We start from the raw sequence: 17,500 nt of genomic DNA, 5'->3' as shown, positions 1-17,500 counted from the left end.
TCACATTCCTCTCCTCCTCCTCCTTCTCCTCTTGCACTACTCTCAATCACATTCCCCTCCTTCTCCTTTTTCACTACTCCTCTCAATCACATTCCTCTCCTCCTCCTTCTCCTCTTTCACTACTCCTCTCAATCACATTCCTCTCCTCCTCCTCCTTCTCCTCTTTCTCGTCCTCCTGCTCACTGTCACCTCTTCTTCTGAAAGGTCATATGAGGATGCTATTGGAGCGCTGTCAGGATGGTCTGATTAGGGCTGAGAGGTGTGTGTGTGTGTGTTAGTGTATGTGTTAGTGTGTGTGTTAGTGTGTGTGTTAGTGTTGCCAACTATACTATAAGCTCTATACAACGGTACTACTGTGGAATACGGTACTACCGTTGAACACGGCAGGGGGACAATGTCACCTCTGTTCCCAAATTCACTGGTTTCTGCTAATGAGAAGACTGGCTCGCGACACCGTTGTGCAGCTCCCAATGTGTTGGCTCGCGCACACATGCAACTCCGCAGTCACAATACATAGGCTATTGACGTTATCTGTATGTCTGGGCGCGAGCCAGTCTTGTTCTCAGTAGGCTATCGTAATGTCAGAAGCGTTCCATCCATCTTCATCCGCTTATCCGGGGTCGGGTCGCGTCGCGGAGGCAGCAGCTCCAGCAGGGGGCCCCAGACATCCCTTTCCCTAGCAGCATCAACCAGCTCTGCCTGGGGAATCTTTAGCAGCTCACCGGCCAGTGTGGAGATGTAGTCCCGCCACCTGGTCCTGGGTCAACCCCGCGGCCTCCTCCCAGCCGGACACGCCTGGAACACCTCCCTAGGGAGGCGCCCAGGAGGCATCCTCACTAGATGCCCGAACCACCTCAACTGGCTCCTTTCGACGCAAAGGAGCAGCGGCTCTACTCCGAGTCTCTCCCGGATGACTGAACTTCTCACCCGATCTCTCAGGGAGACCCCAGCCATCCTCCGGAGAAAACTCATTTCGGCCGCTTGTATCCGTGTATCAGAAGCGTTCCCTAGCTCCTAATCCGCACCATCAAATGCAACATTATTGAAGAAACATAACTCTAAAAGTTTAATAAGGAACTATTTTGGTTTTAAACCATATAAACAAGGAAACGCTATAGATGATGGCCGTCCGTTGTGCAGGCGATGCAGCAATACCGTACAAGCAAAATAAGGCAACACATCAAACTTAATAAAGCATCTAACCTACAATCTCGTCATCCAGACCTTGCACTGGAATACAGACGAGCTTATGAGGTTAGTATGACTTTATTTGTTATAACTAGCAGTGTTCTTGCCATTAGCTAATATTACAAAAATTAATGAATATACCTCTTAGCTAAAGCGTGTGCTGCTGCTGGTAGCTAGCCAGCCGGCTAGCTAATGAAGTAACGTTAGCCTACCTGCTGTCATGTCGTCATGCACAGCTGTTGAATGACATTGTCGTCCTCTCATTCCAACTCCAAACTCCTTAAAATAATGTGAGCTAGATTATGTAGGCTGAGACGAATCCAATGATAATCCAATGATATCCACCTCTTGACATTTGGTCATTTGATCTGGTTTTGACTGAAACGAAAGTGAAAGCTAGATAAAGCATGTTGATGTCACTGCCATCAACCACAACCCAGTGGCCCTCCGCTGACCTTTACTGGTGGTTGGTGATACCACACTTGTGTGTATACATGGCTGATTCTGTTGTTGTTAGATTTCCTTTTTAAATATTGAATATTAATAATTCATAATATGCATAATCTTTTTACTTACCTGTAGAGTTACAATGTAATGCGTTAAATGCATGTTATTTATGCACCATTCATATAAAGTGATTACACTGTACTGTAATGTACTGTAAATACATTGCACGTTCATCAAAATAAAAGAAAAATTTTAATGCTGCGGTATCGTGATACTACTTGGTATCGTGATACTTTGGCTGGTATAGTATCGCAGGTCAAATATTGGTATCATGACAACGTGTGTGTGTGTGTGTGTGTGTGTGTGTGTGTGTGTGTGTGTGTGTGTGTGTGTGTGTGTGTGTGTGTGTGTGTGTGTGTGTGTGTGTGTGTGTGTGTGTGTGTGTGTGTGTGTGTGTGTGTGTGTGTGTGTGTGTGTGTGTGTGTGTGTGTGTGTGTGAGCTAGTTACCAGTAGGTTGGTCTGATTAGGGCAGAGAGAGGTGTGTGTGTGTAGGGCTGGGTATCATTTCAGAAATTATGATACCAGTACCAATACCAGTACCCTTAAAGTGATACCAATACCAATTGAATACTGCAATCGATACTTTGAATTTCATTTTGAAAGTGTTTAAAAGAGTATCAAACTGCATATACAGTATTACAATATAACTACTGACAGTGGCTACACATTTTTCAGTCATCCGTGACCTTGCAGCTAATGTGAACGGTGTGTCAAGGCTGCTGCTGGGGCTGGGGGTGGCAACATCAGCAGTAGCAGTTGTGGTGGTAGTAGGCCTAGGGGGGTCTTAAAGGACAATGCTCATTTTTGACAACCTGGACCTTATTTACGACATATTATAAGACGTTTGACTCACCGAGATCACTTTGGTGTAGTTCGGAGGCCTGTAGAAGAAATTTAAAATCCAGTGCGAGCCAGTATATCCATGTAATGGCGGTGGTGGGGGCACTGAGAATGCAGTTTCTAAAAATCTATTTTCTGCCGTGAAACGGTTGTTACATAACCACAACAGTTATGCTCTTTCACATGCCATGATCTTTAGAAACGTCTTTCGAAACGAAGTAGCTTCCTCACTTGCTCCAGCACGCATTCGCACAGCGCGCACGGTCCACGTTGTCAAAAATGAGCATTGTCCTTTAACATTAAGCATAACATTAGTTAATAACGTTAGCCTAAACACATTTCGCTGCTACAGAAGTTAAAACTACCACTAAGTAACCAATGCACTAAGCAATGCATTACAGTAGGGTTGCTAATGCTAGCTAGTTAGCTAGCTAGCTAGGTAATGGGGAAAATACGCATTTTTATGCATTTATTTTTACCATACACCATACAGTAGGCGTGTAGTATAACCATACCTTTGAGCGTTTTGGTGGCATGGGGACTGCCCACTGTTCCGACATACCATTGATCCGACGTCTCACTAGTCCGAAACTTGTTCACCGATCGTCAGACATGCCATTGTTCCGACGGCTCAAGAGTCCAACCGACAATGGGATGTTTCGGACTAGTGAGACGTCGGACTAATGAGATGTCGGAACAATGGTATGGCACCTGGTGGCATTACCTCAGCGTGCTAAACTGTGTCAACAACTCGCAGTTGCAGTCGATTTCACCAGACAGATTGTAGCTGTCTGCCGCAATGGGCCAATCACGCGTCGCATTAAATTGAAGAACACTTGCGGTGATTGGACCATATTACAATGTCTTTTTTCCTAGATCTCAATACAAAAATGATCGAATTAAGTACTGGTTTGACTGAAGACGTTTCGATGCTACTTGGTATCAGTTTGTTTCGATCCAGTACTACAAGGTATCGAGTACCGATACCCAGCCCTAGGTGTGTGTGTGTGTTTGTTTGAGCTAGTCTACCAGTAGGTTGGTTTGATTAGGGCAGAGAGGTGTGTGTGTTTGAGCTAGTCTACCAGTAAGCTATGTTGTTTAGCATGGTACAAGGTTGCTGACACGCACAATATACTCGGCCCGTCATAGAGCTCGGTCTCTCAGGAGTGCCTACTGGTGAGAAACCGCCCTGGATTAGTGACAGAGAGCGCGCGTGTGTGTGTGCGCGAGAGCGCGCGTGCGTGAGTTAATGATCACCTATCCAGGCTTGACAGGGTAATGAGAATGGAGTGGTCCGAGCAGCGGTGCACGCTCCTCCTCTGTCCCACCCTCTCCTCTCCTCTCCTCCTCGCCCCTGTCTCTGTTACACGCACTCAGCGCTTGAGCGGTCCAGGCGTAGCGGGCTGCTGTGTGGGGAGGGATCAGGTTTGTGTCTGGGAGGTACAGCGACACCAGGCCAGGTTCACTCTCTAGGTGGGTGAAACCGATACCCCATGCAGGAATGGAAGGACTCTAGCATGAATGCAGAATGGATTGTTATGATTCTAGAATTACTTCAGGCTGGATTGTTACAATACAGAATGACTTCAGAGTGGATTGTTGCGATTCTAGAACGGACCGTTCGGAATCTAGAACGGGTGCCAGGTGACTCTGGAATGGAACATCCACAAACGCCTTGATCTTTAAGGGACAAAATGACTGACTGGCGCTGCCAGCAATTCCCTGCTTCCTCTGCTAGGAGTGTGTCCTGTGTGAAAATGCAATTAAAGGCTACTGAAATAGTTTGGTCTGTGTAGCCCAACGGACAATGGGCTACCTGTTTCCGTGCGTCTGCCTGTGTGGCATGCGTGCGTGCGCGAGTGCGTGTGTATCAGACAATGAGCCGTCTGACAGACTCTACTCCTAAATGTGAAATGCCACAGCTGTGGCTAATTGGGGAGTGGTGTGCGAGAATAAGAGGCATTGTGTGTCGGACCTGGCCAGACCAGACTAGGCCACGCCAGACCATGCCAGGCACAGATTTGATGTCACACTGGGCTTGAGCAGAGTGTGTTGGGGCCTGCCAGGAAAAGCCCTCCCTCACGCCTTCTACATACCCAACCAATATACCCAATTACCCATGGGCTTATTCTGCGTTCCATTTGGCTCGTAAAGTCGTGGTTGATGCGATACAACTCCAGTTCTAACCGGAACGCCCCATATGACGTTTTCTCGGCTTGTGAACTCATACCACTCGTCCCTACCCCCAGTTCGCTCTGGAAGTCGTGCGCGAGACGGCAGTTCCCTGTGTAGCTAAGTGAAACTTTAGTAAAGCTGTTTTATTAGTAGCCTACACATCTGTGCTCCGAGCTGTTCTTGTCTACAGTAGCATGGTTACCTTGAGGGTGTCGTCGTCCTCCGCCTCTCCCAACTCCCACCTCACCAGTTCCCAGACGAATGGAATGCACCATTGTTGTCCCCTCCCGCCCTCACCCCACATACCCTCAACCCCCCCACCCCCGCCCACACCCCACATACCCTCACCCCTGTCCTGTCACAGCAGGGGGTGCTACCAACCGCCCCCCCTAGCACCCTGAGGCAGCAGTAGAAGCGCGTAGCCTCCGCCCCCCCTAGCACCCTGAGGCAGCAGTAGAAGCGCATAGCCTCCGCCCCCCCTAGCACCCTGAGGCAGCAGTAGAAGCGCATAGCCTCTGCCCCCCCTAGCACCCTGAGGCAGCAGTAGAAGCGCGTAGCCTCCGCCCCCCCTAGCACCCTGAGGCAGCAGTAGAAGCGCGTAAACTCCGCATGCTGAAGGTCACCTCACACTACCCTGCTACAATAGGCTATACACACTTCCTCCTCACTAAGTCTGTGAGTGAGCTCAAGACACCCTGCTGTAGTGTTTGGTAGCACTAGTGATAGCGGTGTGCTTTGCCCACGCTAGCATGTAGGACTGGCATGTCACAGGGGTGTAGCTATAGCTGCTAGCATATATTGTGTGACTAGCCTGTTACAGGGGCGTAGCATAGCTGCTAGCATGTCTAGCATTCTACAGTGACGTAGCTATAGCCGCTAGCATGTGTGACTAGCCTGTTACAGGGGTGTAGCTATAGCCGCTAGCATGTATGGCTAGCATGCTACAGGGGTGTAGCTACTGTATAGCTGCTAGTACGTAGCCGGACAAATGCTTCCTATTATGAGCTTAAGCAGAGCTGCGTGTCTCTACCTGCTTGGCTCTAGGCTTTGGGGAGAGCAGGACCGTGAGAAGAGACTGTGTGTGTGTGTGTGTGTGTGTGTGTGTGTGTGTGTGTGTGTGTGTGTGTGGGAGATCTTAGGGATTCACATGCTGTATGAACTATGTGAGGGAACAGTTGGGAGTGTGTGGGTTTCGGTTTAGAGATGGCACAAGATGACAGGAATGAGCTCATCGGCGTGAAAGTGTGACATGCACGCGGATACAAATGGCACGCACGCACACACGCACAACGCACACACACACACCCATTTTGGTGTCATGTAGGGAATGTGGCACGGTTGAGCAATAGCATTGTGTGCGAGCTTGGCTCATTCTTTCCAGGTGCAGCCTGCTGCCACACCCTTACCTGTTTGTGTGTCACAAAACAGATATGCATGGTCAGGGAGTGTGTGTGTGTGTGTGTGTGTGTGTGTGTGTGTGTGTGTGTGTGTGTGTGTGTGTGTGTGTGTGTGTGTGTGTGTGTGTGTGTGTGTGTGTGTGTGTGTGTGTGTGGTGTACTGTGTATATAATCATGTGTACGGTTGAAGTAGACCTATATGCGTGTTGACCGTTTGTGCGAGTGTGTCATAATTCGACACAAGTAAAGTTTGTTTGAAGATGATGGGTAGTGTGTGTGATTGTTTGTGTGTATCGGGATAGGTCTGTGTGTAGGTGGTAGATTCATAGCGCCTCTGACATTCTTGTCTGGGCAGTGGTAGGTTAGGTGTGTGTGTGTGTGTGTGTGTGTGTGTGTGTGTGGACAGACTGTCAGCAGAGAAACTTGCGCCCATCGCTCATCTCCCCCTGGAGAATCACCCTGACCTGTCACCTCTGACCCCCTCTGACACACTCAATTCTGTCTGTCTGTGAAGAGTTACAGCTACCAGAGGTTAGCAGGCTAGGAATGCCAACAGCTGCTGCACAAACAAGCCATAGTCTGGACCCTGCTCTACTGGTGTACATCTGACTGGAATCTGACTGGGTGGGTGTAAGAAAGATGGAGGAAATCCAGTTATAGCTACAGACTTGCTTATATGTTGCTTTTGGACAGGGTTGATGTCTTGGCTAGCTAGCTAGTTCTACTGTGTGAGTGTGTGCGAGTGTGTATGCGAGTGTGCGAGAGTGTGTGCGAGTGTGTGCGAGAGTGTGTGTGTGTGCGAGTGTGTGTGTGTGCGCGCGAGTGTGTGTGTGCGTGAGCGTGTGTGTGTGTGAGCGTGTGTGTGTGTGTGCGAGTGTGTGTGTGTCTGTTTAGAATCTTGTTCTGATCTGTGTCCACCGTCACTTTCCCTCTGTGGGTTCGATCCTGGTTCTTCTGACCTACGAACACACATGACATCTCATAAATAGAGCTGTAACCAGCTACGCCGCCGAAAACACACATGACATCTCATAAACAGAGCTTTAGCCAGCTACGCCACCGAGAAGCTAGCGATTTGATGCCGCTGGTGGGCGGTAGTATACTGGGGAGTGAGTTTTACCAATTAATCTCAGTTACACTTAGGGAAGGGCTGAGCACGTATTCATCCACCAGGTCAAGAAGTGTTTGAGCAACAAGGCTGGTGTGTGTGTGTGTGCGTGTGCGTGTGCGCGTGCGCGTGCGCGTGGACAGTGTGCCTTAGTAGATCATTGTCAAATTGCTGTAATCTGCTGTACCCCTTGCTAGCCAATCCCTGTGAGACCAGCACCACCCCCTGACCTGACCCGGTCTGACCTCGGGGGGGCAGACCTCTGCTCTTCCTCTCACCCTCCCCCTCACCCTCACTTTCCCCTCATGTTTACTATGAACAGTTCATGACCACGACGATGATGTAATCTGTTCCATTGCATTATCTACTGTACCGTACGCTCCAGGAGTCCTGCAGGTCTCAACCTGTCTGAGCTGACGTCTGTCGCCTCTAGCTCTCTCCCTCTCTCCCTCTCTCTCTTTCTCTGTCTCTCGTTCTGCCCTTCCTCCTCCCCTCCTCTCTCTGGCCTCCTCGTCTCCCGGCGCTGTGTGTGTGACCTCTAGGGGAGAGCGCCGCGAACTGACTGGCTCCCGGAGACCGCGTGTAATTATGTGACTTCCTGTTCAGCCCTGTGTCACTTCCTCCCTCTCTGTGTGACCCTGCCTCCCTTTCCCCCTTCCCGCACCAGTACCTAGGGCACAGTTCCAGTGTGGGATTCTGGGAGGCAGCAGTAGCAGCATTGTTTAAGACCACTGTTTGTTTGTTTGTTTGTGTGGCGGCCCCTCCTCCTCCTCCCCTCTGTTCCCCTGCCCCTTGTGGGTCCCTGTCCCGCTTGGGGGGGTTGGGTCGGGGTCGGGGAGGGGGGCTACGGGGGTCCAGGGAGGCAGGGGGCCGTGGGGGCTGAAGGGACCTATTATACGGCCGGATCAATGGTTCCTTTGTGTCCCCAGTGAGAGCCGGGGAAAGGGGCAGTGCCCCTGGCTCCCTGTCATAATGTTTTCATACCGCTACGCACATCGTAGCACACTGACCCCTGGGGGAGGTAGGGGGGGAGAGAGAGAGGACGGATCCAGTCCACGTTTGTTGTGAGGCAGGACGAGGCCGAGGCGGGCGAGCTCGTAGAAACGTCCCTCTAGAAAGAGTTCCCCCGACTGTACGTCACGGCAGAAAAGCCGACACACCACCGAGTTCTCAACAGTCAAAAGATTCAAAACACGTGCGATTCCCATGACGGATTGGTTCCTGAAAGAGAGATGGAACAGAGCAAAATCAGAATTGAGCCTGAAGCAGGAAAACGTGCTTCTCTTGGGCCTGGGGGTCTGTTGATACAAGTTGATATGAGTGTTTTATACAGTTCTTTATATAAAACCCCACTCGTCTGAGCCACACCTGTCTTACCCGAGAGGCTATTTCTCAATTTGTGTATCACACCGTCCTGTCAGAGCGTACTTACTCACTAGCTAAAATACTTTCTACTTCCTTGAACACTTCCTGATCCCCAAGCAGAGCCCAAACCCCTACCCAACCGCCGGAAGAACTCTCTTCCTCTTCCTGTTTCTGTAGATACCTCTTCCTGTTTCTGTATATACTGTACCTCTTCCTGCGCTGCTGTCCCGCCCCTGTGACCTCACTTCCTGTCTCTCCCTGTGTGCAGACGTTCACAGCCTGGTGTAACTCCCACCTGAGGAAGGCTGGCACGCAGATCGAGAACATCGAGGAGGACTTCAGAGACGGCCTCAAACTCATGCTGCTCCTGGAGGTCATCTCGGGTGAGACACGCATAATACTACACACACACTCACACACACACACAGGCAAGCACACGCACGCGCACACACACACACACGCACACACACACAGGCAAACACACATGCGCACACACACACACGCACACACACACACGCACACACACACACGCACACACACACACACAGGCAAACACACATGCGCACACACACACACACACACACGCACACACACACAGACACAGGCAAACACACACAGGCAAACACTCATGCACACACACACATGAGCACACACATGCACACATACACATGAGCACACACATGCACACACAAACACAGGCAAACACGCATGCACACATGACACATGAGCACACATGCACACACACACACACACAGGCAAACACGCATGCACACATGACACATGAGCATATGCATGCATACAGACAGGCACATGCAGGAACGCGCACAGACACGCGCACAAACACGCAGACAGACACACACACACACACACACACTGGTGCGAGCGTTGCCGGGTGTGTGTGCTTCAGGCCTGCAGTCCCGTGGCTGCTGCTGTAACTTTAACTGGAGCTGACCTGTCTGTCCCTCGTTCTGCTGAGTCAGGGGAAAGAGATGTTTTTGTCGCCCCAGGCCAGGCGCTCGCTGCGTTTTGTTTGTGCGCGTGTGTGCGCTTTTGTATGCTTGTGTGCAGGTCTGTGCGTGTGTGGATCTTTGTATGTGTGTGTGTGCATGTCTGTGTGTGTGTGTGTGTGTGTATGTGTATATATATATATATATATATATATATATATATATATATATATTGTATGTGTGTCTTAACACGTGTGTGTGTGTGTGTGTGTGTGTGTGTGTGTTCGCAGGTGAACGGTTACCTAAGCCTGAGCGAGGCAAGATGAGGGTCCACAAGATCAACAACGTCAACAAAGCGCTGGACTTCATCGCCAGCAAGGGAGTCAAACTGGTGTCCATCGGAGCTGAGGGTCAGTGCACACACACGCGCACGCACACACACACACACACACACACATGGTCACCCACACACATGCACGCAGTCACCCGCACACACAAACACAAAAAATGCATTCACAGATAGAGTACACACACTCACAGATGCACATTCTTACATGAATGCATGCCTACACACCCACATGCCTACACATACACACACACGCACGCGGAGGCACACACATGCACGCGCACACACACACACACACACACACACACTCAAACAACACCAATGTATGCGCGCACACACACACATAAACACACACACACTAGGGCTGCACGATTATGACAAAAGATAATAATTGCGATTATTTGCTTCAAAATGTTAATTGCGATTAATAATTGCGATTAATATTTAATAACCAAAATGCTCCCAAATCATGGACATTAATCCCTTTCTTGCTACTAACTCACTGAACTCGTTTTCGCTCATTTTTTCACTACTCACGGCTGCAGGTACTCTTGTGACACTTGTCTTGACCTACTGCTACGTATGTCTTCTCAGTGAAATTGCTACGCAGAGCGCACTCAGCGGGAACGCATGTGATTGGTCAGACAGCATAAGCGCCTGTGATTCGTCTGTGTAGTCCTAGCACACTCAATTCAAAGCAAAATTATTTATCACATTAATTGCGGCCTTTTGCGATTAGTTAATTGCGGAGGTCATAATCGCGATTTCTATTAATTCACGATTAATTGTGCAGCCCTAACACACACACACAGACACACACTCTCTCAGCCCTAACACACACACAGACACACACTCTCTCAGCGAGACGAACAGCATCCTGTCCTGTGTGTGTCCCACTCGGTAGTAGAGTTATGTGAGCGTGACAGAGGTCCTTCAGAAGCCCAGTGAATCAGAGGGAGGAATGGCCCTGTGTGCGTGCGTGCGTGTGTGTGTGTGTATGTGTGTGTGTGTGTACGTGCGTGTGTGTGTGTGTGTGTGTGTGTGTTGAACCCGTGGCTGCAGGACAATGACCTTTCTGCTCTGCTGTCAAGACAAACTGCCAGGGCCTCCAGCCCTCATTCCTGCTGCATGACACAGCTAGGGCTCCTCCCACACAGACATCACAACACACACACACACACACACACACACACACACACACACACACACACACACACTCACACACACTCACACTCACACACACTCACACACACACACACATACGCAAACATATGTAATATATAGGTATATATATATATATAGGTAGGTAATATATACTCATACACACATGTATAAAACATGTATGTGGTTTCACGGACAGACACTCAAGCAAATGTATACTTACAGTACGCAAACACAGATGCACGCACATGTGCATGCTCTTACTGACTATAACACACATACACACACACACACACACACTGTCCACCCAGCCATTAGCCCCTAGACTAGCAGCCCACTCTGCCACCAGCAAAGGTCAACCTCTGGAAACGCTGACAGGGAGAGAGGGAGGGAGAGAGGGATGAAGAGATAGATGGAGAGAGGGGTAGGAGGACAAAACAAGGCAAAGGAACCAGAGATGAGACAGGGGCTGAAGACGGGAGGGAGGGAGAGAGGGAGGGAGGGAGGGAGAGAGGGAGAGACGGAGGGAGAGAGAGAGAGAGAGAGAGAGAGAGAGAGAGGGAGGGAGATTGAGTGAGTGTGAGAGAGGGAAAGCAGAGAAAGTGAGTGATACTGAGAGAGATGTGAACAGATGGATATATGTACAGGTGTGTCAGGGAGGGAGAGAGGGGATGATCTCTATCTCCACAGACATCTGTGGAATGTGGGCCACGCACGGCAGAATACCTTCCTCACAGGCAGCATTCCTCCTAGCAGCCTAGCATACCTCAGCTAGTGGCTCGGGAAACAGCTAACTGGATGGCTGACTGGCTGGCTGATTTGCTGGCTGGCTGATTGGTTGGCTGGCTGGCCGATTGGCTGGTCGATTGGATGGCTGGTTGATTGGCTGGTTGATTGGATGGCTGGTTGATTGGATGGCTGGCTGGCTGGCTGACTGGCTGACTGGTTGACTGACTGACTGACTGACTGACTGACTGACTGGTTGACTGACTGACTGACTGACTGACTGACTGGTTGACTGACTGACTGGTTGACTGACTGACTGGTTGACTGACTGACTGGTTGACTGACTGACTGGTTGACTGACTGACTGGTTGACTGACTGACTGGTTGACTGACTGACTGGTTGACTGACTGACTGGCTGACTGACTGACTGACTGACTGACTGGCTGACTGACTGACTGGTTGACTGACTGGTTGACTGACTGACTGGTTGACTGACTGACTGGCTGACTGGTTTACTGACTGACTGACTGACTGACTGGTTTACTGACTGGCTGGCTGACTGACTGACTGACTGGTTTACTGACTGACTGACTGACTGACTGACTGACTGGTTGACTGACTGACTGACTGACTGACTGGCTGACTGACTGGCTGACTGGTTGACTGACTGACTGACTGACTGACTGACTGACTGACTGACTGACTGACTGACTGGTTGACTGACTGACTGACTGACTGACTGGTTGACTGACTGACTGACTGACTGGCTGGTTGACTGACTGACTGAATGACTGACTGACTGACTGACTGACTGACTGGCTGACTGACTGGTTTACTGACTGACTGACTGACTGACTGGTTTACTGACTGACTGACTGACTGGTTTACTGACTGACTGGCTGACTGGTTTACTGACTGACTGGCTGACTGGTTTACTGACTGACTGACTGACTGGTTTACTGACTGACTGGCTGACTGGTTTACTGACTGACTGACTGACTGGCTGGCTGGCTGGCTGACTGACTGGTTGACTGACACTGACTGGCTGACTGGCTGACTGGCTGACTGACTGACTGACTGGTTGACTGACTGACTGACTGACTGACTGGCTGGCTGACTGTGCACTTGCATGCCTCCCATCTCACCCTCACAAACATCTCTGGATTGTAACACGGAACTCATAACGTTAAATAATGTATTCAAGTATGTGTGTGTGTGTGGATGCGGATATAATGATGGATGATAGTGTAGATTATGATAAAGATGCTGATGGAGTATTCCAAGTACTACACAGTCATTTTAAGCTTTCATTCTCATCGTTTTTACAGTATATAATATATTTTTTGCATTGCCGTATCTCTAGACCATACAGATGGTGACGGTGGATGATGGTGTATATTCAGTACTGTATGCTGGATGACGATCATGGCTGGATGATCATCCCGGATGATAATATCTGTTATGATCATATTTCCTGGACAGAAATCGTGGACGGGAACGCCAAGATGACCCTGGGGATGATCTGGACCATCATCCTCCGCTTCGCCATCCAGGACATCTCTGTAGAGGGTACGCCTCTCCACTCTTCCTCCACTCCTTCTCTCACTCTCTCTCTCGCTCTCTTTCTTATCCTCTCTCTCTCTCGCCCTCTCTCTCCCTCTCTCCCACACACACACACACAACCACACACACACCAGCTCTACTCCAGTCAGTACTGACATGTCTGGCCTACTAGCAAAGGACTTGCAGTGGCAGTTGTGTATGTGCGTGCGTGTGTGTGTGTGTGTGTGTGAGTTAGTTAGTTTCTGCCAGCCCCTGGCCCTGAGCTACTTTTGCTCTAGGCTGAAAGTCAAGATGTGTCCTCTACCTCCCGCCCCCTCTCCTGCCCCCCCTCCTGCCCCCCCCTCCCGCTCCCCCTCCTGCCCCCCCCTCCCGCTCCCCCTCCTGCCCCCCCTCCTGCCCCCTCCTCCCGCTCCCCCTCCTGCCCCCCCTCCAGAGACGTCTGCCAAGGAGGGGCTGCTGCTGTGGTGCCAGAGGAAGACGGCTCCCTACAAGAACGTCAACGTGCAGAACTTCCACATCAGGTACCTGACACACACACACACACACAGAGACACACACACACACACACGCGCTCACAAAAACAACATGTTTCAACAGAGATCACAAACGGATGCACGCACAAAACGAGTATCTTAGTTGTGATACCTCCATGCAAGCTTTCTGAGAAAGGCTGCCCCCTGCTGGTGAAATATACAAACCATAAGTATGGTCCAAAATATGAGAGTTAAACCTTCCTAGTGTTCCTCAGAAGGAGCGCACACGATGGACCGGCTTACTTCACAAATGCATTCGTTTTATTCAGATAGAAAACTGACCATTATGTTGTCCAAAACTTTGTCTCTCTCTCTCTCTCTCTCTCTCTCCCTCTCTCTCTTTTTACCTCTCTCTCTCTCTCTCTCTCTCTCCCTGCCCAGCTGGAAGGATGGCCTTGCCTTCAACGCCCTGATCCACAGACACAGACCTGAACTCATTGACTACGACAAGCTCAGGAAGGTCAGTGCACACAAACATATGATGTACGTACAGACAACCAACACGCATTGGTCAGTTGCGATTTATTGCGTCGCTCTGATTGGCTGTCCAGGATGACCCAGTGACCAACCTGAACAACGCCTTCGAGGTGGCTGAGAAATACCTGGACATCCCCAAGATGTTGGACGCAGAAGGTACGGACACTCTCATACTCTCTGAGTGTGTGTGTGTGTGTGTGTGTGTTGCATGTGTCTGGGTGTATGAACAGTGTGTGTGTGATTGCGCTAAGAGAGAGAAATTAGGTGCTTGAGTGTACTGTGTGTGTGTTTGCCGTTTGAGTGTGTGCGTGTGTGTGCGTGCGTGTGTGTGCACGTGAGTGTGCGCGTGCACGTGTGCGTGCATGTGTGTGTGTGTGTGTGTGTGTGTGCACGTGAGTGTGCGTGCGTGCGTGCATGTGTGTGTGTGTGTGCACGTGAGTGTGCGTGCGTGCGTGCATGTGTGTGTGTGTGTGTGTGTGCACGTGAGTGTGCGTGTGATTGTAGACCAGGCAGTACTGTGTTATTCTGATGACGTGCATGACCTCCCACGCCTGTTGTCCAAGAGACCCATGACCCCATGCAGCAGGTGGAGATGAGAGACTTCACCCCCTGACCGCCCCCCTCACCCTCACGCCCCCCCCCCCCCCCCCCCCCCCTTCCCTCCCTCCCCCCCTTCTGTTGACGCCATAGTATCGTCCTCCCCCAATCCTTCACAATTCAGCTGTCTGTCTGTCTTCTGTCTGTCTGGACGCGTGTCTGTGTGTGTTTTTCCTGGACCCACATAGCTTTTCTCGAGTGAGTTTGTCGCCTTTAATGCGCGCTTGTGTCTGCGTGTTGCACGTACGTACGTGTGCATTTGTGTGTGTGTGTGTGTGAGCATGTGTGTTTGTGTTGCCCGTACGTGTGTGCGTCTGTGTGTGTGTGTGTGTGTTGCCCGAGGAAAGTAAGACACCTGTGTGTGTGTGTGTGTGTGTGTGTGTGAGAGAGAGCATGTATGCGTACGTCCTGTCCGTGTGTAACTGTGGTTTTCCTGCAGACATTGTGAACACTGCTCGTCCAGATGAGAAAGCCATAATGACCTATGTGTCCAGTTTCTACCATGCCTTCTCTGGAGCTCAGAAGGTACCCCCCCCCCCCCCCCCCCCGCCCCGCCCCGCCCAGATACTAACACCCTCTCCTGGACGGCCGTCCTCCTCCTGCCCCCCCCTCTCCTCCTCCTCCTCCTCCAGCATGGCTTCCTCCTCCAGCAGGGATGGGGCCCTCCCGGGAACTGGCTGGGCTAGGACACGCCTGTCTTCCTCACACACACGCACACACACACGCACACACACACACACACGCGCGCGCACGCGCATGCCCCACACGCACACACCCACACGCGCACACCCACAGCGGTAGTAGTGCCTGTGTTTGTAGCAGCAGGCCTGGCTGTTCTGGTGGTGAGACAGGCGCGTGGCGACGGTCTGGGCTGGGCTGTTTTCCTCCTCCTCCTCTCCCTCCTGTTCTCCTCCTCCTCCTCTCCCTCCTGTTTTCCTCCTCCTCCTCTCCCTCCTGTTTTCCTCCTCCTCCTCTCCTCCTCTCCCTCCTGTTCTCCTCCTCCTATTCTCCTCCTCCTCCTCTCCCTCCTGTTCTCCTCCTCCTCCTCTCCCTCCTGTTTTCCTCCTCCTCCACTCCCTCCTGTTTTCCTCCTCCTCCTCTCCTCCTCTCCCTCCTGTTCTCCTCTCCTCCTCCTCTCCCTCCTGTTTTCCTCCTCCTCCTCTCCCTCCTGTTTTCCTCCTCCTCCTCTCCTCCTCTCCCTCCTGTTCTCCTCCTCCTCCTCTCCCTCCTATTCTCCTCTCCTCCTCCTCTCCCTCCTATTCTCCTCTCCTCCTCCTCTCCCTCCTATTCTTCTCCTCCTCCTCTCCCTCCTGTTCTCCTCCTCCTCCTCTCCCTCCTGTTTTCCTCCTCCTCCACTCCCTCCTGTTTTCCTCCTCCTCCTCTCCTCCTCTCCCTCCTATTCTCCTCTCCTCCTCCTCTCCCTCCTATTCTCCTCCTCCTCCTCTCCCTCCTGTTTTCCTCCTCCTCCTCTCCCTCCTCCTCTCCTCCTCTCCCTCCTGTTTTCCTCCTCCTCCTCTCCCTCCTGTTTCCCTCCTCCTCCTGTTCTCCTCTCCCTCCTCTCCTCCTCCTCTCCCTCCTGTTCTCCTCCTCCTCTCCCTCCTCCTCTCCTCCTCCTCCTCCTCTCCCCCTCTCCCTCCTCCTCCTCTCCCTCCTCTCCTCCTCCTCCTCTCCTCCCTGTGGACTGTGGTCTGGAAGCTTTCCTGACATCACTTGTTATTCTCAGCCTGGTTGTAATTAATTTCTAATTCATTACGGAGTTGTTTGTGGCCCACAGTCTCAGGACAGCTGCGTGTGTGTGTGTGTGCATGTGTGCGTGTGTATGTGTGTGTGCGTGTGTGTGCGTGTGCGCGCGCGTGTGTGTGTGTGCGCGCGTGTGTGTGCACGTGTGTGTGTGTGCGTGCATGACAGAGAAGGCGAGCGAGTTGCGAGTTTAGAGCCAGTTCCTCAGCTAGATGGCCACCGAGACCTTGAGCTGCTCTCACCAGCGCGACTCCGTATTCTACCCACACGGCACTGAACACACCAAACATTGTGTACGTGTGTGTGTGTGTGTGTGTGGAGTGAAGAGGTGTCTCCCAACCCTCACATTGTGCTCCTGGGGAACCCTCTCTCTCCCCCCCCCCCCCCCCCTCCACCCCCATCCTCCCCCCGCCCCGCCATGCCTCTGGACCCTGGTTGGGGGGGGGGGGTGCTGGCAGCCATGGAGTCAGGGGTTCATAACCCCCCCCCCTCTCTCTCTCTCACGGCACTGTGGGGAGACCAATTCGCTATGGGTAGCTTTGCTTCAACGCTTCTCTCTCTCTCTCCCTCCTTTCTTCTCTCTCTCTTCTTCTCTCTCCCTCCCTCTCTCTGCTTGCTCTCTCCCCCTCTCCTCTCCTCCGCTGGGCTGGTCTGCTGCGGTGGGGGTGTAGACATCGTGGGCACCCTCAGGCCAGATGAGAAGGCCATCATGACCTATGTCTCCTGCTTCTATCACGCCTTTTCTGGCGCCCAGAAGGTGAGAGCGCACTAACCAACCAACCAATCACACGCTTCCTCTCACCTCTGACCCCTACCCCCCGTGACATC

The 17,500-nt window shown here is 51.5% G+C and overlaps 1 protein-coding gene across 2 annotated transcripts in view; it reads left to right on the top strand.

Moving 5' to 3' along the window:
- The window catches only part of actn4 (actinin, alpha 4), a 55,352-nt gene that overhangs the window by 25,144 nt on the left and 12,708 nt on the right, over positions 1-17,500 (top strand). The window contains exons 2-8 of one of the 2 annotated variants that reach the window (XM_084461748.1): positions 8,850-8,964; positions 9,819-9,938; positions 13,245-13,331; positions 13,759-13,846; positions 14,240-14,318; positions 14,410-14,491; positions 17,344-17,429. In XM_084461748.1, the coding sequence (XP_084317874.1) occupies positions 8,850-8,964; positions 9,819-9,938; positions 13,245-13,331; positions 13,759-13,846; positions 14,240-14,318; positions 14,410-14,491; positions 17,344-17,429 (657 nt within the window). Of the gene's footprint in view, positions 1-8,849; positions 8,965-9,818; positions 9,939-13,244; positions 13,332-13,758; positions 13,847-14,239; positions 14,319-14,409; positions 14,492-15,371; positions 15,458-17,343; positions 17,430-17,500 lie in introns of both variants that reach the window. The other variant, XM_084461747.1, reaches the window with a different exon arrangement.

This window comes from Borostomias antarcticus, assembly GCF_949987555.1.
Source record: "Borostomias antarcticus genome assembly, chromosome: 1".
Taxonomy (NCBI): domain Eukaryota; kingdom Metazoa; phylum Chordata; class Actinopteri; order Stomiiformes; family Stomiidae; genus Borostomias; species Borostomias antarcticus.
This window is presented reverse-complemented; position numbering and strand designations above follow the sequence as displayed.